Source organism: Nannobrachium achirus, assembly GCF_963921795.1.
Source record: "Nannobrachium achirus genome assembly, chromosome: 11".
Taxonomy (NCBI): Eukaryota; Metazoa; Chordata; class Actinopteri; order Myctophiformes; family Myctophidae; genus Nannobrachium; species Nannobrachium achirus.
In genome coordinates this window covers 32,183,718-32,208,664 of record NC_137820.1, presented here as the reverse complement: position 1 = coordinate 32,208,664, position 24,947 = coordinate 32,183,718, and the positions used below count along the sequence as shown (strand labels likewise).

At 42.4% G+C, this 24,947-nt stretch overlaps 1 protein-coding gene across 1 annotated transcript in view; it reads right to left on the bottom strand.

The window, feature by feature from the left end:
- The window catches only part of LOC308294289 (cadherin-13-like), a gene marked incomplete at both ends in the record, with an annotated part of 228,901 nt that overhangs the window by 121,054 nt on the left and 82,900 nt on the right, over positions 1 to 24,947 (bottom strand). The window contains 2 exons of the mRNA XM_080737017.1: positions 18,555 to 18,707; positions 23,260 to 23,373. Coding sequence (XP_080593143.1) covers positions 18,555 to 18,707; positions 23,260 to 23,373 — 267 coding nt within the window. The remainder of the gene's footprint in view (positions 1 to 18,554; positions 18,708 to 23,259; positions 23,374 to 24,947) is intronic.

Genomic DNA, 24,947 nt, shown 5'->3' with positions numbered 1-24,947 from the left:
AGTGCTATGAGGAGGAGGAGGACACCGTGCAAGATCTCCACAAAAGATTAATCGACTGTCCCGAAGCTGGCTCTGACTACACAAACGCAACATAATATTAAGTGGTGAGTGCAGTCGATGCTATATGACCTGTGAGTGGCCTATATTGATTTATTGCTGGCCAGCTGAGCCAATAAATGTTAACAAGGATTATTCGGAAGTGCTTCATTTTTGTGAAGTATTATTTTATTACTTTTCAGATCAAGAGCCTCCAGAACAAGATCTAATGTTCACACATGCACGTACACACACACACACGCACGCACGCACGCACGCACACACGCACGCACGCACGCACGCACGCACGCACGCACGCACGCACGCCCAATGGATAACTTATAGACTTGAATGTAAAATGATTTTGTTACTGGACGAGCAGTCAGGCTGAATACATTAAAAGGGATTTAAACTTAGGTTCAGTGTATTGTGTTACAGATGGATGACAGGTGGTTGGAGACGGAGCCTATATATATACACCTCATCTCAGCCTTTACATCCGGATGACTGAATACAATGACTGAAAGGGAAATGCTGAACAGGGTCAGAGTCATGCATATGGAACCAATCTCTGTGCAATATCGCTTCATTTCACATTCACTCAGCAGCAGTCATCTCCTCTAGAGCTGTTCAAGTAGTCATCATCTAGGGGGGGGGGGGGAACACTGACTGACTTCCTACTGGTTTTCCAGCCGTGTTCTTAACCTATAAAGACCTGAGGCTGATTCATTCTTTTGGGGAAGGAAATGGAAATGGGGGGAGAGATGGGGAGTGACATGCGGCAAATGTCGTCCGGATCGGGAATCGAACCAGCGACGCCGCCAGGCATGTCACCAGCAGGCCAGCGGGCACCCCGACCTGAGGCTGATTCTAATGTCTTCTAAATCCCATTCTTCTGAAATGAATGAATTGTCATTACATTTTATGTTATTTTTTATGACCAAATAAACTACTACTACTACTACTACTACTACTATGTTTCTGAAAAAATTGCGTTGCTACTTGCTATAATGATGAGTGATGCTCAAACTTGTCAAGAACTTCCAAAATGATATACTGTATATTTGGTCGCTGACTCCTCAAAATATTTTGTTCCAGGGACCCAGAGAAAGAAAGATTTGAGTATGTGCACGCACGCACACGCACACACACACACACACACACACACACACACACACACACACACACACACACACACACACACACACACACACATTTTGAATAGCTAACATATTAAATAATGGTTAAAGTGGTTAAAATCTAAAGTGACAAAGATTCTTCCCCGGTTTGAAAAGGTTAAGATCCCAGGGAAGCCACTCCCCAGCAGGGCTCAGGTGAATAACTCCATGTGTTTCTATAAAACCCTCCTGTGGCTCAGGCTGTACTATCATCAGGCACCTGCACCCCTGCACCACCACCCGCCGTCCAGCTCCTCTCAATCCTTCAGCTTGGAAGAAAACGAGGAGGAGGATTATGTGCTCACCGTCACAACCTGCACTGTCTTAAGTTTATGCTCCAGGGAGAGGCTATGTCTCTTGATTGGTCAGATCATTGCGTGGGAGGGAGAGAGGGAAGGAGACGTTGTGGGAGGCAAGGAGGCATCATGGGCCAGGGGCGGCAGAGGCTCAGGAGGTAGAGCGGCCGCTTGAGAACCGGAAGGTTCCTAGTTCGCTCCCGGGCCGGCGGGCTCCCCCAGAGTTACTGTCAAAGTAGTCTTGCGTGGCCAGACTGTTGCCTCCGCGATTGCAAATGCTCCCGGCATACAGTCTGGGGCACGGAAATAGATACGATGAGTGCAAGATAGAGCGGATGTGACGCAACCGCTCCCTTGGTGCAGTAGCAATAACAAGTCCTACTGGAAGCGTTAGCGTTATGTCTCCTTTCAAAAGATTTTGGGGTGTTATTTCGTCTTTCTCTGGTGTTGTTGGTGTTACTTCCATGATGTTTTCAAATATTTTCTTAAACTATACACCCATAACAAGAATATGTCGCTCGAATGACTCGGGACTACGGTTCCGTGTAGCAGTGGCTACTTCCGATACTCGCCGTTCGGGAGCTGCCGTTCAAGACTCTATATAGCATTCGGAGATTGTGGAATAGTTGTCTGGCTACGCGAGACTACTGTCAAAGTATCCTTGGCTTGAGCATGACACCAAACCCCTAATTGCTCCCAATGAGCAGGTTGGTGCATTGCATAGTTTTCTCCTCCATCGGTGTATGAATGTGTGAATGTAATGCAGTATAAATGCACCACTTACTTAGTTGTTACCATCATGGGAGTAAAGGAGACATCGCAGGAGTGCATTTAGAAACCCTGAACCATTAGATCAGGCTCAGGAGGTTGCGATTAGCCGCCAGGAATATAGACCAGTGGAATTAGTGAAGTGTAAGTTCTTACAATATGCTCCTCTATATCAGTTTCACTGTTTGCCATACGGTGCTATTCCTCACTGACTCTCATAGTGCTCACATAGCCAGCAACCATACAAAGAATGATGCCTTATACTGATTGTTTTGTTCAAACTTATTTTTTTTCTGCAAACCCTAGTGACTAGGGCAGTGGTGTGAAGTAACTCAGTACATTTACTTAAGTACTGTACAATTTTGAGGTATTTGTACTTTACTTGAGCATTTCCAATTTATAATACTTTTACTTCTACTCCACTTCTACTTCCTCACACCTCAGATCCAAATATTGTACTTTTACTCCACTACATTTATTTGAAAACAAATTACTTTGTAGATTTGTATTATTATTACAAAGAAATACATGAACCACTTCAACCCTATATACTTTTCGACCATTTGAAAATAGCAGATCTACAAGCTCGCAATGCATCGCAATTTGACACATTGTGAGTGTGTAGATCTACCATTTTCAAAAGATTGTTATACATTTGAAAACTTAAAATGGGACATTCTGCATAACGTGCACTTTCTACTTTAAGTACATTTTGATACCAATACTTGGGTGCACATTTTGATACCAATACTTGGGTGCTTTTACTCAAGTACATTTTGAATTCCGAACTTTTAATTGTAAGTATTTCTGCATTGCAGTATCGATACTTCTACGTAACACACGCGAGTACTTTTTCCACCACTGCTCAGCGGGCTAAAGCAACATGCGATGAGAACAGACAGATGTATTTTCTAATATTCTTGTGTTCTCTTCTGTTCCTCTCAAAAGCCTTAATCTTCAAGGCAGCTGCTTCTCTTGCAAACATCCACACCTGCTGCCGCCTCTATACAGTACGTCTCCCCACAGAACCCACTGACATTAAGATGTCTGGAGAATAATAACATCTGTGTATTTCTATGACACGCTCTTGCCATATGCCTCGAAAGGAGAGACAGATATCAGAGATTGTGATAAGATAACATAAAATAACATGAGATGATAATGATACCTTAATAAATCTGCTCAATGAATAAGCATAATATTATACACAGCATGTTTAAAAAGTTTGTTATGATCGGCTTAAGTGTGTGACAAGTCATTATGGAATACCCATTGGTCCTTCCAATGCAGCTTTTACATTCAGCTGTATGTTTTCAATTGCATCAGTTAGTTAAAGAACGCATGAGAAAAGGATAAAAATAAATGGTCTTCACAGGAACTCAGATGGAAGGAGGGAAAGGAATGCTGGAGTTAAATGTATTGAGATGAGATACAATGATAGAATAATAGAAGCTGGCTGCCCGCGGCCAGATAAGAAATAATCCTGTTGAAAGAGTCACAAATACTCTCCCTGGAGTCTAAACAGCCTAAGAAGCACTAAACAGCTTTGTGTGTCACTGAACAAGGAAGGCTCCCATTCCGGATGGAGCCGCTGGACTGGACTGCTTTTATAATGTTTGACATATAAGTACATACCGTACAGTGAGTGATATGTATACCGAGCATGAACGAATTCTCATGTTTAGCTATTCCTACAGTATAACACCAGGTTCTAGCCTCGCATAGCCAGACAAATCTGCCATTGCAAAGAAAAATTGCTCGATCAGATTAGGTCTTTTTGGTGAATGTTCCTCACAGAATAAGGATGCTGGGGTTAAAAGTGGTCAAACGACAAGAAACAATGTAATTCAGGGGTGCCGTGGATGAAACAGTTATGTGTCCTGAGCCAAAAATAATAATACTTAAGAACCACTGACCTATCAAACTGTTTCTTGGTTCTTTGTCATAAAGTGGTTCTACAGATGAGTGGGAGAGATAATACTAGAGCAGGGGTCTTGAACGTTTTCAGGCAAAGGACCCCTTAGTTGTGAGAGGGATGAAGCAGGGACCGCCACAAGCTTTTCATAGATTCCGTAGTTTCATTGTTTGACAGCGCAATCATCAGTGTATTTTGGATTCATGTCAATTTGTGTTTTCAGATATTTAACCACTTGAACCGTCGTTACCTAATAAACTTGTCTGCTCTTTTTCCCCTCTACACCAAACCTTTTTGCTGAAAATAGCTGATCTACAAGCTAGCAACAACCTACAGCACGAGGCATTGTGAGCTTGTAGATCTGCTATTTTTGACTACAGGAAGATTTGGAGGACCCCCTGTAGTAACTCTGAGGACCCCCTGTTGAAGACCCCTGTACTAGAGGCCATAAAGCAAATCAAAAGATTGGAGAAATTGATTTATCTCTGTCATATCCTTGTTTCTTATCTTTAACTGTTCTGCTGCCGTTGACAGTCCTCACCGTCATTGAAAGGGTTAATACCATGGCGCCGTTGACGGTGAGGACTGTCAATCTTACTGTATATACAGTAAAGATATTATTACTTACTGTACGTCGCTCCGGTCCCGCTCGCATCGGTAATGTCGGCGATTTGTTTACAACGCACGTTGGGCGTGCACGCGAAGTGAAGCTCCTCAATGTTAAGTCAATGGAGAGGCCCATAAAGAAACTTCATTTAAACAAAATAGCCATTTTGAGACATTTTGCAGCAGATCTAAATGTAAACAAGGCACAAGGCAGGGCGCAGCCATCTTCCTCTTCTTGTCCCACACTGTCATGTGACTAGATGACGTAATCGTTGCCGTCAAGTGATAATCCAAAAAAACAAAAACAACCCCCTTCCAGCCCTTCAAAATAATAGCGGCGGCCTATGGAGGAAACTGCGTGGCACCGAGGCACCAAGCAACCTTCAGATTAAGAGGCACTAGTTGTGTTTTTAACATACATAAGGATCATCAGTTCATGTCAGCTTGTGTACAATGATGTCACTATTTCTTGCTCAAACTGGGACACACTGTTGAAGACCCCTGTACTAGAGGCCATAAAGCAAATTAAAAGATGGGAGAAATTGATTTATCTCTCTGTCATATCCTTGTTTCTTATCTTTAACATACATAAGGATCATCAGTTCATGTCAGCTTGTGTACAATGATGTCAGTATTGTATTTCTTGCTCAAACTGGGACACACTGTTGCATCATTGAGTGGAGAATATCCCCAACCTCTTAGGCTGAGTAAGCTTCACAAAGAGAACACAGACGCTTTCCCGGTTTTAGTGGGTTGAAAGCGAGGTTGTGATTCAAGACAGGTCAAGACGTAAGTCGTCCCCGGGCAGGACTGCTGACAGGCACGGGGTCACACTGTGTCCATCTCTGACAGCTTGTCTGTAAACATATATACATTTTAGTCAAGAAACAGGTCATGGATCTGTTGTAGAGGTGAAATACCTCTACAACCCCAGCAAGCACGGTCAGGACCTGGACCAGTCGGTGACGTCTCGATTGGGGCCAGATCACAGCCCATATGGGGATGATCTTGACAGTCATTACCAGGACGTCAAATGGAAGTTTTTGTTTGACAGGATTTATGTTGGTTGAAATCAGGTGATAATCTAGGCCTGATGAATATCATAACTAGCCAGATATGTCCCAGAATATAACCTTATATGCTCATATTTCAACTAACATTGCAAACAATAACAATAATCCTGTCAAACAAAAAAGTCCATATGACGTCCTGGTAATGACGTCAAGATCATCCCCATATGGGCTGTGATCTGGCCCCAATCGAGACGTCACTGATTGGTCCAGGTCCTGACAGGCTTGCTGGGAACAGCTCATTTAAAACTTTGTTATCAATATTTTCCATTCTGTTTCCATACAATAGTCTGTTTCTGTCCATCTCGGGGGCAAACACGCCCACAAACGGCAAGCGTTGAGCGCGCACGCGTGTGTGCGCAGACTGCGCACGCGTGTGTGTCTTTGTGCGCACGTGTGTGTGTGTGTGTGTGTGTGTGTGTGTGTGTGTGTGTGTGTGTGTGTGTGTGTGTGTGTGTGTGTGTGTGTGTGTGTGTGTGTGTGTGTGTGCTTTATCTTGGTGTGTGCAGGGCAGCGTATCCTCTGCTCTCTAAAGCTCAGGACATTACAGTCCAGTCAAGCAGAAAACAGGAGTGGGATTTGAACAACAAGCTTCAACTGTCTCAGCCCTCATGAACATAAAGTCACATGACAAGAACATCACCCAGAGGGTGATGGGTACATGTTCTGTACTGTAGACATGTTCACATGTACTCAATGCACATGCATGCACATGTAGTCTTGCTTATATATAGGCCTGGGGTGACACCTCTGGAATATGACTGGCCATTACACGCTTTTTGGATTCTGAAATCCACTCTGCTTCAAGTTAAAACAGTTTTTCCAAGTGTTTGAGTGACAACAATCGTGTCTTCTTTGGTACTCTATACCAGGGGTTTTCAAAGTGGGTGGAGATGGCAGTCCAGGGGTGCCGCCAGATAATTTTATATTTGGAATTTATTTGGACACTTATTTAGTATAATTTCGTCATTGTCGGGTGGAAACCTTGTATTTCCAAAAGTCTTTGTTTTGCATTTATCATTTTAAAAATGATTTAAAATAGTGAAAACAGCAATCTACAAGCACACAACGCCTCGTGGTGCGAGGCGTTGTGTGCTTGTAGATCATCTGTTTTCACTACCTTTGTACGACGGCCTTGTATGATGAAGCAGGGCTTTACTTTGCGAAAAAGAAAACGTACACATTTGAAACTTGGAGATACATGGTTTCTGCCTGACAGTAACGATTTTAAACGTACAAAGTTTTCAGTCAGTTCTAAACAAAATGGCCATTATCTCAACGTTTTCCTCGCAACATAATCGCTAAAATATGGCATACATATAAGGTGTTGGAAGTGAAAATGATGTATATAATGTTGGGGTGCCTCGGAAGAAAATAATATTTATAGGGGTGCCCTGAGCCAAAAAGGTTTGGGAACCCCTGCTCTATACTATGTTTAAAATATGAAATAATAATAGTAAGGAACGAGTTGCGAGATAGGAGGAAAAATTATTATCAGATGAGGGTTTATTTCAGAGAAAGCTTACTGGAGTAGTCAAAACCCGTTCAGTTCTTATACACTTTTGTTATCTTTGAGTTTATGTAATGCATTACATCATGGAGAAACCCATGGATAAAAGTTTAAACACGCTGCAAGAAATTCAGATGACAATGCACTTCTTTCAGCTTGTCAGCTCTGCACAGAGTGCTCCATTACCGATAAGGATAACGACACAGTATGACACTTAAAGTGATCCCTGACTAATACGACAAATATGCCTTAATACATTATAATTGTCCTCTATAACTACAATGTAAAATTAAAAACACCTTAATTATTTTATTTATTCTAGAAATAGCTAATCTTTCACTCAACAGGGGAAATGCCCGTCGCAAGTTGATGATGTCATAAATGTCATGTGTGATCTAACCCTATGGAATTTATGGCATGCATGTGCAAAAAACACATTTGAAATATTGAGTTGATGCTCATATTAACCATATGAAGTATTAAGTTTGTTTTTATTTGCACATGCATGCCATAAATTCCATAGGGATAGATCACACATGACATTTATGACATCATCAACTTGCGACGGGCATTTCCCCTGTTGAGTGAAAGATTAGCTATTTCTAGAAGAAATAAAATTATTAAGGTGTTTTTAATTTTACATTGTAGTTATAGAGGACAATTATAATGTATTAAGGCATATTTGTCGTATTAGTCAGGGATCACTTTAAGCTAGCTTGTATATCTGCTATTTTTGAAGAGCAAACCAATGTGCTAGATACTGTATATGGGTCATTCCTACTATTCATATTTTTGCTTATTTTACAAGATATGCTGTATTATGTCATGAGGACACAAATGGCACCAAATATGGGAATGACCCATATAGCTAAAATAAAAAATGACACAGATGCTTTCCCAGATTGAATGAGTTAAAACAGGATTGTAAGACACTGACAATGTTAGTTATTAAAGTAGATATACAGTATGCTGCATGTACAGTATAGAGGAGACAAATGGTATGGTGTTTGTGCACACCCAAACATGCATCTGTGTGTGTTCATGCTAAAACTTCATTCCACCTCTTCACAAGTCAGCGCCCCACTTGCCGACTCAGGTCAAAAAATGTCTGGCCATGCCATATCAGTATGCTATGCTGTATGAGTGTATGTGTATGTAAGTGTACTGTATTGTGTACACTCAGTAAACAATTTTCTCTTTTTTTTTACAATGAATTTTAAGATATAAGTAGGAAGTAGGTCGGGAGTGGCTTATTGTCGGTATCAGCCAGTAACACGCGGGAGTCTGTCCCCGTTACAATGCGCTAGACCCCTGGGAGATGGGCTGCTGAGGTGGAGCGCCACACCTACCATCAGCTCCCAGTACTTGCCGCATGACTTGCCAAGCCGTGCTACTCATACGCTGAGTTGGCGGTGCCCGGAATCAAACTCATGAGCTTGCGGCACAAAGGCGAGAGCTCTATCGACTGAGCTACCCAGGCACGATATAAATATCTTCAAATATATAGATATATCTTTTACACTGAAAATGTACAGTTTTTTATACTACATCATACTACATTACTATACTGTAAATTAATGTGGTTTCAATTCCTCTAAAGAACCCAGATGCTTTTGGAATATCAGGCACAGAAACATGCACGCACACACATTCATTATTTTTGCCCTTATACTTGCATGCCTCCTTATAATGTTTACATCATATTGTTGCGAAAAGCTTGGGAGTACGATGTCTTTCACTGCGGTATTGCTACTGGCTGCATTGTTTAGGTCACACACACACACACACACACACACACACACACACACACACACACACACACACACACACACACACACACACACACACACACACACACACACACACACACACACACACACACACACACACACACACACACAGTAAAAGTTGATTAAACAACCAGTTTTAGATGAGGCCTCAATCAGAGCTGCGTGTACTGTACTGCCAGGTACAAGAAGTCTGATCAAATCCTGTAAAAGCAACATAATGAAAGATTGTGGAAGAGAATGAAATATGTGCCACATCTGCAAAACTGAAAAGGCTGAAGCAGTTCTTATGAACACTTTTAAATTCATATTAGAGACGTGCCGCCCCGAGTTCCTGCTGCCATCTTTGTGACTGTACTGTAAGTACAGAGGAGCTTAGTGCGTTCTTAATGGAGACAAATTCACAGATCCAAAACAAGGCGTGCAAAGGCCAGGCTCATACTGTAAGTTCTTCAGGGAGTCTGTCTTCTCAATGTCACAGTACAGTTACTGTGACATGACAGACAGGGTAGAGGAAAGAAGGAGGGAGAGAGGGAACAGAGGGTGGCGCTTTTCAGATCTGCTGCCACAAGACGTCACGTTGACTGCAACGCTGAGCTCTCAGTTCCAAAGACCAAAGGAACCCAGCAGGCTTTTTTCAATCAATATGCCCGTTTCAGAGGCCAAAGATAAAAGTTCATTGTCAAGTCAAACGCAAAATATATCTAAAGCAGCCGGCGCCAATGTCAAAGACATATCAATGTCGATGTCATAATGCAGTAACTTCGAGGTTCCTTTCATTTCCACTAGCTCATATACTGCCGCTCATATAATCCTTTTGTCAGTTGAAATTGCATTAGACCAGCAGCCCATGAAAACTATTCAAAATGCATTGCGGCCAATCAGAGAGAAAAGTATTCAAATTTAAAGCTTTATGCTTCAGCAGAAATTGACCCAATTCAGATTTTCATCCTGCCAGATTTTCAGCCTGCACTGATACGAGATAGAGTGACACAGTAAATAAGAATGAACCTTTTATTGCTTATTGTGGCCGTAGGTTGCAGTTTACTATCAGAACCGTCACAGCTTGTCTGTGTCTGGACGTCTGGACGGGTAACGCTTGGCACTGTGGTTCTCCTGACACATCACTGTGACATCACAGGTGACATCACAGTGATGTCAGATACTCAGGGCAGGGATCTCCATATATGGGCATAAACAGGTGACATCACAGTGATGTCAGATACTCAGAGCAGGGATCTCCATTTATGGGCATAAAGGGATTGTATCCCAGATGATGCCCTGTTAGGCGAACCACACAAACAGAATCCATATATGGCCAAGCAGATGGAGCGACCTCGCCCTGCTTTTCGCCCTTAGGCGTCTTACTGGTATGTTATGTGAAACATCACATAACATCACATCTCCTTCTGGACGTGTATGCTTTTTTATGATCTATGGGTTTGCTGCTCTGACATCATACTGACATCACTGTGATGTCAGGGGAACCACAATCACAGAATCCCTTTTATGCCCATATATGGAGATCCCTAATGTATGGAGATCCCTGTTTGTAGAACCAGCCACAAAGATATGGGCTGTCTTGGCCATATATGGATTCTGTTAGTGTGGTATGTGGCCGATGTGGCCTCCATATATGGGCATTCCCATATGAGGTCAGATGGCCAAGACATGGCGCGACCTCGCCCTTTATGGCAAGGTCGCTTGTCGCCCTTAGGCGTCTTACTGGTTATACTGTATGTATTGTATGCTTGTCCCAAGCCTATACATGTCAGCATCTCCAATGCAGTCACATACAGAGAGGAGAGGTCTATTCTGAGGTCGGGAGCAAAAGTTTATCGGTGATAACCGTTAAGGAAATGTGTTTAAAAATGCGCGATTTACCCAATTTTAAAAGGGAAAACACACCAGTTTTTTCCTCATAATAAAGCTCATTAAATACAACAATACAACGAGGAAGAAGAAGAAGAATAGGCTATGATACGAATGTTTTCTATATTAAAGAAAATTAACTCCCAAGTCCCAAGGTGTACTGTACACGCAAATGTAATAGTAGATTTTATAGTAAATAATTGCACTGCAGTGTGTCTGATTTAAAGTTCCACACTCATCAACCGAAAGCTGACGGTCAGGCTCAGACAACGTACTCTATGCGGGCGCGACTAGTGAGCTTGCAGATCCGATATAAACTTGTCATCATCAACACCACGACAACGTAACCCTAGCAAGTTGGTTTTAAGCTATTTTTTCCTCTTTAAAACGGGATCGACGCTGACGGGGTCCGTTTTGTAAAATCCAATTTTCGCTGTTTGTTTCCTTGCGTTGAGTTGTGTGTCTGTCAGCAGCGTGTGGAAGACAGCAACCGCATGCATGGATGTTACACCGACATTGGTTTGGCAAAGAAATGTGTGACTGCATCGCATAGTTGCATTGGGTGATGTTACTCAGACATTGGTGTCACATATGTGACAGCGCGCTGTCTTTTCTTTTCTTCATCGGCGACCATTCTGATGGCTTCACGCATGCTCTTGTTGTTGTTGGCTTGTTATTAATGTTAACGCGTGTGTGAGAAGGGGGTGACGCAATCACGCTTAGAGTGGAGCGAGGCGCATGCAAGCTAAGGCACGCGGCCCCCCCAAAGGACAAACGGCCGCGGCCGATTATTTGAATTTATTTTTCAAATTCGAATACCGTGCCTTCGAACGAAGCTTCGAATATTCGATTTTTTGGGGTCAGCCCTAGTTCTGATTGGCGTAGAACATTAGTTCTATGCCAATCAGACTATCAGAGACATTGAAACACTTTTGTTTGTCCTCAACATGGCCGTTTAGGACTACAAATGCAACCCATGAATACTGCACGAGCAAATAAAATACAGCAGATTTTTATTTATAGCACAACTGTGAGTGTGCGCTATAAACAAAAACCTATATGAATAGCTTTTCATATTCTGTTCGTAAGGGCTGTCCATACTGTCTCCAGCCACAGAACCTTTCATCCGGTTCAACTACAAAATGACGCCACTCGCAACTTCTGAAAAGCATTACCCCTAATTAGAGTTTAGAAATCTGCAATCCCAGATGTTGTGACGAAAGTTTTGGTGGTCGGAGACATTACAGACAGCCCTTTACTCTGTTATAAGCCAATCAGAGCTCGACCCTACTGTAGCTTGGTGCAACCACAGCGATAAGCCTCCTTCCTGCCTGCCCCTCTCCATCTCCCCCTCTCTCACCCCCTCCATTTTCCATCTCATTAACATTCATTTTCATCCTAATTGAGCGTAATCGTAAAATAATGTTTGACATTCAATCCTTGTGAGCATGTGGTCCAGCTGATTGCTGTGCCTGTTTGCTGTTCCACAGTAAATATTGACTTTGTTTGAGGTTTGTTTCTTGGTCTGCATTGCTCGCTATACCAGATTTTCTGTAATAGGCTTCATGTTGTTCCTTCGCCTGACCTCTCCCTGCTGTTATTATTCAGCTGTTATGCAGCACTTTATGCCATTTGCATTATTTACGCTGTGAACTGCTGCACTTCAATACTGACAGGCAGAAGCCAGAAGCTACTTTCATTGTTCACTGTTCAAGCCCAAAGTGTTCATTTACAGTAACTTTGAGAGCGTAAAAAAGCAAATATAATTTCACACCATAGCCGTCGCATTTTAACATGCTGTCCAAACAACAAATGTGTCAATATTCGCAATCATTGCAGACCCTCGTTGACTCAACCTGCCAGCATCAATAATATCACTCTCAATAGTATTGGTTAAGAATACTAACTAAGAGAATACACACCAGTCACAATCGATTGTAAGAAAGGGAGAAGAGTGTGGGGAATAGAGGGAAAACAGAGGATGAAGGGACGAGGATGAGCAGTAGTTGCTCAATATGACCTTGACTGCTTAATTGGCTGTGTTTACAAAAGGGAATTGACGCAGCGTATTGACCAAGTCATTACCCAACAGCGACACAGCTTAAACACACATTAGAAAAGCTCCGTATTGATCATCAGTGAACATCATAGATCAATAGTTCCTACATGTCTGGATTTTTGACCTGTTTCTTTTTCTTCTTTTCTGAATTCAATTCAACAGGTTTTATTGGCGTTGATTTTTGGCATGTGTTGCCAAAGCACAATAAACTATTAAAATGTGCTCTCTGCGTCCTTGCCTTTATTATATATAAGTCACTATAAGTGGTCATTTTGTGTTTCAAGTAAAGTCATCAAGTTTTTGAGCGGTGGTCACAACGCTCCTATACGTGGCCGTGTGTGTGGGTCTGTCTGTCTGTCTCCGTGTCTGTCTGTCTGTCTGTAGCCTGCAGTAACCTTTTCTGACCACACATGTTAAGGGAGGGGCGCTGTTGCACACGCGCACACACACACACACACACACACACACACACACACACACACACACACACACACACACACACACACACACACACACACACACACACACACACACACACACACACACACACACACACACACAACCGCTCAGTTCACACGAGTGTGATTTTTACTTTAATTAAAGGACGATATTGTGGCCGTGGCCAGATGGTGACGTCATGACCGTAACCAAACGTACACCTCGGACTTTAATTAAGTACCCCAGGCTACATCACTGATGATACGTCCCAGTTGCATCCTTGTGATGTTTTTTTTTCATTATTAGTTCTATTTATAGTGGCTCATAGGAATAGACTATGTGACAACCAGGAATAGTTTGGTGACCACCGGAGACTCGGTTGACGGCCGGAATTTAGACGGCACCCGGGAGCAGGTTGGGTTAGCGCCCCAGCCTGTGTCTTCCGTGAGGAAGAAGCCCAACAAATCCACGGTGAGGCCTTTAGGAGGGCCATTCAACTGCAGCAGCTGAATGGAATGTTTGGATTGGGGTCTGGTGCAACGAGAGAGCAGGAGAGGACCTGGTGAGACGTAGGAGGAGCCCGGCCAGGAGCCAACCCATAGAGCCTAGTTCTTCCACGCGCCAGAATAGTACCCCCAATCCCGGCAGAGTAGTTCCGGTGCAGCACATTGAGTGACCCTGTCTTTCCCTAATAGGACTGATCGTGGATAGCTACTGGGACGTAAGTCGGGACTTGATCAACCCCGGCTGGGTCACCTGGGCGAGGGTGTATGATGTTGCGAGACCCGAAACACCCGTCGACCCCAGGCTACATCACTGATGATATGTCCCAGTTGCATCCTTGTGATGTTTTTTTTCATCAGTAACAAGCCATAGCTATAAGCAAGCACTTTAATGTGTTGTTACTGTAGATGACAATTGTATAAGTAGCTCTGGATAAAGAATTTAATTCAACTTTCAAATGTCGTTTTCACAATACATAACTTGTTTTATCCAGCTGTTCTTATTTCAATATTAATTATAGGCCCATTATGCCTTCTGCAATCTCGGCATCATTGAAAATGAGGGCTCTGCGCTCAATGTATTTTCGAGAAAATAAATTAAGTTTAAATTAATCAAGTAAGGAAAATTCAAGCTTACTGTGTAGTGAAAGTTAGAAGAAGTTAGAACTCAGAAATGCACTGCTCTGCTGCTGCATCTGTGCTGCATGCACTGACTGAGAGAGTGAGCGAGCCGATCGAGGCTCGATCAGCAAGGCCGTCAGTGATGAAAAAAGTACTCACAGGTTTTACTTAAGTAAAAGTAGAAATACTCTGTTAGAAGTCCCATATGTTCAAAATGTAGGCCTACTTGAGTAATGACGTTTTGGTCATCAAAATGTAGGCTGTATACATAAAACGTAGCCTAGTCATTATGCAGAATGTCCCATTTCACAGGTTTTCACAAATGTAGCCTCCCATTTGTAGATACAAATATTTTAGCAGATCTAGGCTCACAATATGCCTCGCATTGTGAGCTTGTATTTTCAAATGGCCTAAACGTAGAGCTGAAGTGGTTAATGTATGCCTTTATAATAATCGAAATTTGTAAAGTAACTAACCGTTTTCAAATAGTTGTAGTGGAGTAAAAGTATAGACAATATTTGCCTCTGAGAAGTGGTGGAGTAGAAGTAAAAGTAGGCTATTGAAACTTGGAAATTCAGTTTGGGTTTCATGATAATGTGGAATTACAGTTGCGGGGCATTTACCACTCCACTGTGGTTTAACAAGGCTTAAACAGGTACTAAATAAGATTGATGGGATATAGAGCAAATAAAACGAACATGGCCCCATTCCTGAGCATCCAGAGAGAAGAAAAGTCTGACTGAAGGGGCTGTAAAAGCTGTACCCACTTAAACTCTCTGCACTTGGTAAACTAATAACGAGGTTGACTGGATTGGCTCTGTACGAGTTGTGAGCTTGTACATTGGCTTTTTATAAGCGAACGCTAGACCCATAATAGGGATGCTAAGGTTCAAGTGGGAGGTAGGGAAAGAGAGCGAGAGAGAGAGACATACAGACAGTAGCGGGAAAAGTACTAAAATGTTTTACTTATGTAACAGTATCAATGCTGTAGTGTAGAAATACTCTGTGATAAGTAAAAGTCTGGAATTCAAAATGTACTATTTACAAAGAGTAAAAGTACAATATTTGTCTCTGAGATGTAGTGGAGTTGAAGTAAAAGTGCTGAAATTTTAGAATACTCCAGTAAAGTAAAGCAATGCCTCAAAATTGTACTTGAGTAAATGTATTTAGTCACTTTCCACCACTAGAAAGAGAGATAGACATGCAGAGAGGGAAAGAGAGACAGGCGAAGGTGAACAATATACGTAGGTACTGTAGTTTCAATACCAGCCTGTGCATTATTCTGGTACTGAAACTTTAGAGTTCCTGTGCAGTTTCACGCCCCATGCTGTGGCTGTCAGCATGTCTTTCACTCGTCTGTTGACAGGTCCCTGGTGGGTGGAGCTTATCGTTACTTTACAGTGTCACGTCGCCTGCTGTGCCCGTCAGGCTGTGTCTTTCTCTCCTGTCTGTTGACAGGTGTCTGGTGGATGGAGCAGGGAGGTGTGGACTAAATTGGGAAGAGCTGGTGATTCCCTACTCTGGCTCTCTCCCTCCTTCTCTCTCTCCCTCTCCCCCTCTACCTCGCTCTCTCTCTCTCTTCTTTAAAGGGGGGAAGACCACCCATTTTCAATATTGAACGAATGTCATTAATAAACCTTTAATAGAGGAGTAGTGTGGAAAGAAAAAAAAAAGTTCCCCCTCTTCTGTGTTGCCTAGAACTGGAGGATTGATTCTGGCGTTTGTATTGTAAAGTACAACGGTGTGATGTCATCGTTGTCAACCCCAAAATCAATCCTCCAGTCCTAGGCAACTCCTCTAAGGTATATTAATGACATAAGCCCCGTTTTCATAGAGCAAAACTTCTGGAAGTTTTTTCAAAAATTACGGCAATTTTGAAATTCACGCCATGTGAAAACGGCCACCTATTTTGTGTGCCGGAAGTTTTGGTGTCCCAAACGTGACGGGAAAATACCTAGTAATTTTCGCTGAAAGTACCGTGACAATACAAATTTCCCTCCAGTGAAAACGCATGCCGCGAATTTGCCGTTTTTTTTACAACCAGGTGCATCAAAGGAGCCAGTTAACAGTTTAAAACATTGTATCTGGGATTGAAAACGACCTGAATGTAAAGGAATATATAGAAATAAAGTAGGTCTACAGCTTCACCTTGTATAGGGGATTAATTATTTAGGCTAGAATCGCATTGACAAACACAGCAGAAGTCACTTTCTTTCTCTGGTCATCCATCTTTATGGTGCCGCGTGAAGAAGAAAAAAAACACAGCTAATAATCTACAAGCCCACAAGTGCAACACGTTGCATCATGCAGCGATCCTTTCTGAACCTTATGTGTTTTTGCATGAAGAATATGTCTTGTAACTTGTTAAATCCATTTGAAGGGTTCAGGAACCGTTCAGGCCGGGTGAGAGAGAAAAAGAAAGACAGAAGCGAAGACTCGAAGCACCCGTTACGGCTGCTCAACAAGCAGTGAGACTGTATGGCGTGTTGCCATGCCTGCTACTTATAAGCGACTATGGGCTTGATTTCCGTAAAGTTGCTTATATATAATTTGATAGTTTCTGGTTGCGTTTTATTTGTTGTAAGCTTCTAGATCACTTTTCAAGTAGCTGATGCGGCGATGCGTTTAGTTTTAAAGTGCTCTTGTGGCCTAGATAATATCACTTTTTGGGCTTATTTTCGTACACCTGGTTGCTTATTTCTCTCGCAAAGTCTGGCAACAAGTACTTATACCGTGACAATGGTTTTAGTGAAAACGATGTATTTTATGGCTATGCCTGCATTTTTGCTCATGTGAAAACACCCAAAAAACAAAACTCCCGGCAAGTTGAAAATTATTATGCTAATTATTTTGCAGGAAAAATTCCGGAACTGTAGTGAAAACATGCCTATAGTTCAATATTTAAAATGGGTGGTCTTCCACTTTAAGTGTATAGAGAGGGTATCTACACATCAAGTCACAATTTAAGGACTTTTTAATACCTTTAAAATGACTAACATTGACTCGTGACAACAGGAACAGCTGCTCATGCATTCCTTCCATCATCCCCTCTCCCTCTCCGTCAAATCATCCTCTCCTCATTCAAGAGCACATCTCATCCTCTTCCACAGATATATAGTATGGTTCTGTGGCAACGTGATAGTATAGTGCCATGTATCATTCTGTGCAGGTTAGCGGGCAGCTAATGTGCTATTGAGTGAACGATGTCAGATTTGTTGCAACAGAAAAACCATTATCGTGTAACTGTAATCAACTAAGGTTGAAGTTTAAAATCAGCTGGTTCTCAAACCTTTTCATGTCAAGGACCCCCAAATTAATATGTGGCCTATTTGGCCACGGACCCCCATCTGAAAATATTGTATGCCACAGGGACCCCATTTAAGATTTATATTATTGCGCAGTTTACTATCAGAACTGTCACATTGTCCGTAGACGTCCGTCCGGACGGGTAACGCCTGACACTGTGGTTCCCCTGACACATCACAGGTGACATCACAGTGATGTCAGATACTCAGAGCGGGGATCTCCATATATGGGCATAAAAGGGATTCTGTTAGGGAACTCCATATATGGGCTTAAAAGGGATTGTATCCCAGACGATGCCCTGTTTGGAGAACCACACTAACATAATCCATATATGGCCAAGACAGAAGACCAAGACAGATGGCGCGACCTCGCTTTTCGCTCTTAGGCGTCTCACTGGTGATATATTGAAGTTGTTTTTAGAACAGACGTCTACCGCATTAGCTCACAATCGGCTATTTCTAAATAGCCAATGTATATAGGCTTAAAGAGGTTAAAGTTATTTCCAGGACCCCTGGAGGTTCCCAGTCCCCACTTTGGGAGTTTTCCGTAGGACACATAAAGGGACCTTGGTGAGCATCAGCTGACTGACCTGGTAGGAGTCAATGGCCTCTCGGTCCAGTGAGCGTGTGACTGACACGTCTCCGGTATCCATGTCGATGGTGAACACACCTCTGGGGTCCTGGTCAGCACCAGGCCCTGACAGATGAAACACATGGTTCACCCTCTTCTCTGCTGAGATCACCTGTGAGACACACACACACACACACACACACACACACACACACACACACACACGCACACACGCACACACACACACACACACACACACACACTTAGTGTGAAGGTAGACAATAAGGTACACCATTTGTCTAAGTAGAGTCATTTGTTTATGTATTGTGTGATGTCTGTGTCCTGACACCCAGGGCGTGACTGTACAATTTTGAGACATTTGTACTTTACTTTCCAATTTCCAATGCTTTTACATCTTTTTTTAATACTTTTTATTGCAATGATTTAAATTTTACATTTCATATTTCACATTTTATATCCATAGTTGCAATTATTTTCTTTTCTTTTTTTTTTCTATAAATTTACATAACACGTGCAAAAACCCACCACCTACTTAACAACACAATAGAAATACATAAAATAAAATAAAAATAAAATAAAGAGGCTTTTTTGTTTGATGTCCGTGCCTAAAACACCCTTGGTCTGAACAAAAACACAAAACAAAATGGACCTTTGCTTTTACATCTACTCCACTACATCTCTGATCCAATTATTGTACAACATTTATTTGAAAGCTTAGTTACTAGTTACTTTAGTTTGCAGATATACATTATACTATTATTATAAAAACATACATAAACCACTTTAGCCCTATTTTATACCTTGGCTATTTGAAAATAGCTATTTGAAAATAGCCGATCTACAAGCTCAAAACACATCGCATCGTGAAACGTTGTGTGCTTGTAGATCTGCTATTTTCAAAAAAATTGTATTTTTACTTTTGGTACTTTAAGTATATTTTGATTTAAATACTTTTGTACTTTTACTCTAGTACATTTTGAATTACGGACTTTTACTTGTAACAGAGTATTTCTACATTGCAGTATTGATACCTTTACTAAAGTACAAAATGTGATAATATTTTTTTCCACCACTGTTGGATAGCTGTACTCACATGAGACTGTCGTAGCCAGCAGCATACAGAGGTACCACAGCACCAGCACCAGGCAGGTGAGACAAACAAAACAAACACACAAAAACAAACCACAACATGTTAGATTCACACACAGCAGTGCTTTAAACAGTTGCCAATGAAATATTCCATAACACACAATGTGTTAAATTCACCCAAAGCAGCAAACAAAAGCAGAAATACACCACAACATGTTAGAAAAAGCCTCAAATTAATCGCGGTCGCGACTGGTTCCCAGTCTTGAGCAAGACGCTGACTCCCTAATTGCTCCAGATGAGCAGGTTGGTATGAATGTGTTTGTGAATGGGTGAATGTAATGCACAAACATTGTAAAGCGCCTTGGATAAAGGAGCTATATAAATGCACCTTTACCATTTGGGCGATATTGCAGTTTTTGTTGTGTATTATTGAAGAATTATCTTCAAAAACATTTTTGTTGACGATGGGTTCCCAGGTTGATTGAAGAATTGCAGTTAAATGAACGTTCCAGTCATAATTACAGTGTGGTTTCTGTAGCTGGGATTCTCTGTTGCTTCTGTGGCTCTGGTAATAACTGTTTGTGCTACCAGCTACCTGTGCCGTCGCTAATCACTGCACCTGTGTTCCTACATACACACACCCTATGCGGGCCATATAAAGCCTGCCACCAAGTGTCCAATAAAATAACAAATAATATGTCTACAACATACTATAAATGCCTCCTACACTGGTCATTAATTGTTATCGCCATTGGGGCTGTGTTTTATCCCTTCTTCTGGTCAGAGGGAATATAGCAAAAAACTAAATACTATTTGTATAAAAATAAAAACAGCATTGATTTTATATCTGTCCATATAATCTCAACAAAATTTAAAAAGAACTGTTTTCTTCATCTGTGCCTCAACAACACACATACACACACATAATGACCTCTGAAATAGCAACAATATTTGTTGCCTTGATAGACTTGAATTGAATTCAGTAAAGAGAACTGTGTAATTGAATAATACCAGTGCAAATTATGTCTCTGTCTGTCTCATATGCACATGCACACATCAATGCCAAGGTGAGTTCAGGCACATGTCACTTATTATGTCAATCGCCCGTCCTGCTCCCCTCCTTATTCTCAACAACTCTGTGTCCAGGCCGCCGTCACAAGGGGGGGAAGTGGGACTGAGTTACTATAGGGCCCAAGGTGGAGGGACGTTAATTCTTTTATACTTTAGCTTGAAAAAAAAATAGCTAATATACAAGCCCACAGCGCTGCACCGAGTGCCGCGCTACGAGCTTGTACAGTAGATCTGCTATTTTTAAGTCGTGAAAATGTGTGCAAATATGTATTTTTTAAGCGAACATTTGAAACTCTTTTATTGCTTCCGGGGGGTCCCTGGAACTAAATATTTTGAGATGGGGGTCGGTGGCCAAATACATATCATTTGGGGGTCCTTCACATGAAAAGGTTTGAGCAGCACTGACATAGAAACAGGTTTTTCAAAAAACCTTAGAAGGATTTGAAACCTTAGAAATATTCAAAGACTTCTGAACAATTTTCAAGATTTTTCAAAAATAGCAGATCTACAAGCTCGCAGCGTGGCACTTGGTGCTTGTATGTCTGCTATTTTTCAATAGTTAAAGCACAAAATAATGCGTAATATAATGTGTTCCCGGTCTAAATGGGTTAAACCCCCTCCCCCAATGAAGAACATTCATGGGGGGCCCGCAGTGAATCCTTGTACCCAGGGCCCAGAATTTGGTGCGACACCCCTGTTTGTGTCTGTCAAGAATGTCAGATGTTCTCTCCAGTCTCGTCGTGCCTCATCATCACAGGGCTGCGAGGAGGTCACCTTTAATGAGACACTTCACTCCGTCTGAGGGACAGAGGCTGAAGCAGAACCACCTGAAAGTGGATGTCAAATGAGTCACTTGTTACGAGCACTTCCCCTCCCAGACTGTACCGAGCTCTCCGCTTTTAAGACTATAAACCGGTGTTGGAAGTGAATGATCAGCCCATGTGCTAGCGAATGGAATACAACCAGGACTACAAACCATTGAGTGACCTCTAGAATACAAACAGAGCTGCTACCTTTAACACATTTTAAATCTGAGGCTTTTTTGTATACTTAAAATCGTCTTGAGAAATAAAATGCTAAAGATTGCCACTATTTGTTTCAAAAAGCTTTATATCCTAACACGTACATAATAGGGCATTCACCAAATAATCGAATATCAAATTCACTATTCGACGTTGTTCACCGAAGTCGAATATTGGATTATTTTTTTATTTTTATTTTTTTTATCCTTAAAAAATATATAGTTTATAAAGCTTGCCTAGATAGGAAGTCATAAGAATGAGTTGTCAATGCCCCTGGTGGATGAATTTGTTAATGCTCTATACCAGGGGTTCTCAACCCTTTTTAGGTCATGACCCCCAAAATAAACATATTTGAACAGGGGACCCCCACCCTGACAAGCACTTGGAATTGTAGGTATTAATGTGACTCGGTTCCACATGCAGATACATATTGTGAAAATAGCCGATCTACATGCTCACAATGCCTCGCAACATGTTTGCCTCTTGCTTACTTAATATTTGACAGTTTGGCCAGTCCTGTCGAATATTCGACTATTCGAATACTTTGAGGTCGAATAATTCGAATACTAAAAATTACTATTCGTGAATGCCCTAGTACACCAGTAAGACTCCCTAATAGGGAGATAAGCGACCGTCAGGTCGCAGCGTGATTTTAGGGCAAAATGTGTTGGAGCAGTGTACAAAATGTGTTTGAAAAGATCGTCCAGATGGTGGCGCTATATGGGACAGATCCATGTTGATGACATGAGTGTAGACATACTGTGTACCGATTTGCATGATTTTAGGGCAAAATGTAGGGGCAGTGTCCAAAATTGTGTTTGAAAAATTCGGCCTGATGGTGGCGCTATATGGGACAGATCAATGTTGATGGCATGAGTGTAGACATATTGTGTACCAATTTGCGTGATTTTAGGGCAAAATCTGTAGGAGCAGTGTCCAAAAAAGTGTTTGAAAAAAATCGGCCTGATGGTGGCGCTATATGGGACAGATCCATGTTGATGACATGAGTGTAGACATACTGTGTAACTAGGACGACCACTTTTGCATCCATTCTGGAGCACCAGGAGTCGGTGGTCCCCGGGAATTCCCAGTGAACAGCCCCGTTGGTGTGGTCATTTGGTAATTTTTGCACTTTTTGGCGGCGGCGGAAGGGGGTCCCTGGAGCTCCGGGGGTCCTTGGAGTGGGGTGGAGGTTGTGGATTGGCAGGCAAGGAGTGTGTGTGCAAAGTTTGGCATGGATTGGGGCAACGGTGGCGGAGATATGAGTTGGGGAAAAGTGTGACGTGACGGGCAGACTGACAGACTGACAGACTGACGGACAGACAGCCGGTGGAGGTTTTGGTAGTAACTGCGACCTGACGGTCGCAATAATGACAAAATGTGACATAGTTCTGTTTACACAATGCTGTACCCTCTCCAACTGTATACGTTCCCCTTTTTCAACAGTTTTTTATGTAAGCGTATGTTTTTTTTCATGCCAATAAAGCTCCTTTGAATTGAATTGAAAATTGTGTTCCTCACCCTGCCAATGATCCTGGGAAAGGGGGCTCTCTGGTTCTCTGTGATGATCATAGGTGGAACCAGCAGGGACCTCTTAGACCTGTAGGTCAGCGTCTTATCAAGACCCAGGATGTCCTGCAACACAAGAGGATAAACACCAGGGGCGTCAATTGGGTATGGCAGGGGTATGCAGCTGCCATACCCTGGGTCCAGGGGGGAAAATAAAAGTTACTTTTAAATATAAATCCATGAATGTCCCTCTGTCTCTTTGTCTATATGCGCTGGTTATTATGTTGTTAAATTACAGTAAAATAACTACAAATGCAAAATGTATCCTGTATCTTATCCATGAGGACTCCCATCTTTGCCATACCCTAGCTTTTGCTGAACTGACGCCACTGATAAACACATTACCAAAAAAATGCATGCACACACACACGCGCGCGCACACACACAGCAGTTGTGCACTTGAGAAAAAAATGCTACAATTTCAACATGCCTTTGATACTGTAGCTCAGTGATTTGTGTCCAAGCACTAAAGGAAATGCTTCAACGTATTATCTACTGTTGAGTTGATATTCCTTGTGTAATTAGTGTCTATACAGATACAGTATATTGACACTTAGACTGACATAACAAAGTAGAAGAGCTGTGAGTAGAGTGAAGATGAACAATTGAGAGACCAGAATTGTGACAACATTATTGTGACATCACACAATGGTTTTAAAAGATTGAGTTAAGTTCTTTGTGCGAGTTCTCACTGTTGCAGTTAAGAGGAAGAGTTAGGATATAAGAGATAATAGAGTATAAAGCAGCAAGAGCCGCTGATACAAACGACCTACGGCCTGGTCGCGACTTAGGCCACGACTTGGAGGTCGTAGGTCCCGGTTCTGGAGGTTTTGCGCGATCTCGGTCGTAATTCAGCGACCTGGGAAGTCCGCGATCGAAACTCTACGCTTGCTAAGGGAAGGGACGCGAGTTTAGAAACTCTACGCTTGCTAAGGGAAGGAGCGCCGCGATCGAAACTCTACGCTTGCTAAGGGAAGGGACGCGAGTTTAGAAACTCTACGCTTGCTAAGGGAAGGAGCGCCGCGATCGAAACTCTACGCTTGCTAAGGGAAGGGACGCGAGTTTAGAAACTCTACGCTTGCTAAGGGAAGGAGCGCTCGTTTTCAACAGCGTCGGCAGGTTAGCTACTCAGTGTCGGCAGGTTAGGGTTAGGGTTAGGGTTAGGGTTAGGGTTAGGGTTAGGGTTAGAGTTGGGGTTAGGGTTAAGGTTAGGGTTAGAGTTAGAGTTGGGGTTAGGGTTAAGGATAGGTTTTGGTGCACCTCGCGCGGTCCAAGTGACTACAATGGAGCGCTTCCTACCTCCGGTTCAGCCAATCACAAGCTTCAAAAGGTTGAATAGCGCTGCTGCTCTAGAATATTCTGCAAAAAGACGGCCCGGGGACGACCGAGGTGGCGCAACCACGGCCGGGGGTCGCGAAACTAGACCGGCCGCGACCTAACAAGTATGTACCGCGAACTACGACCTCCAGAACCGGGACCTACGACCTCCAGGTCGTGGCCTAGGTCGCGACCAGGCCGTAGGTCGTTCGTATCAGCGGCTGTCTCTCGTATAAAGGACCAAGGACAAATCAAATATAGAAAGTCCAAGCTTCATGATTGTTTTTTTAAATGACACATTTATCCAAATAAAGGGTCATTCC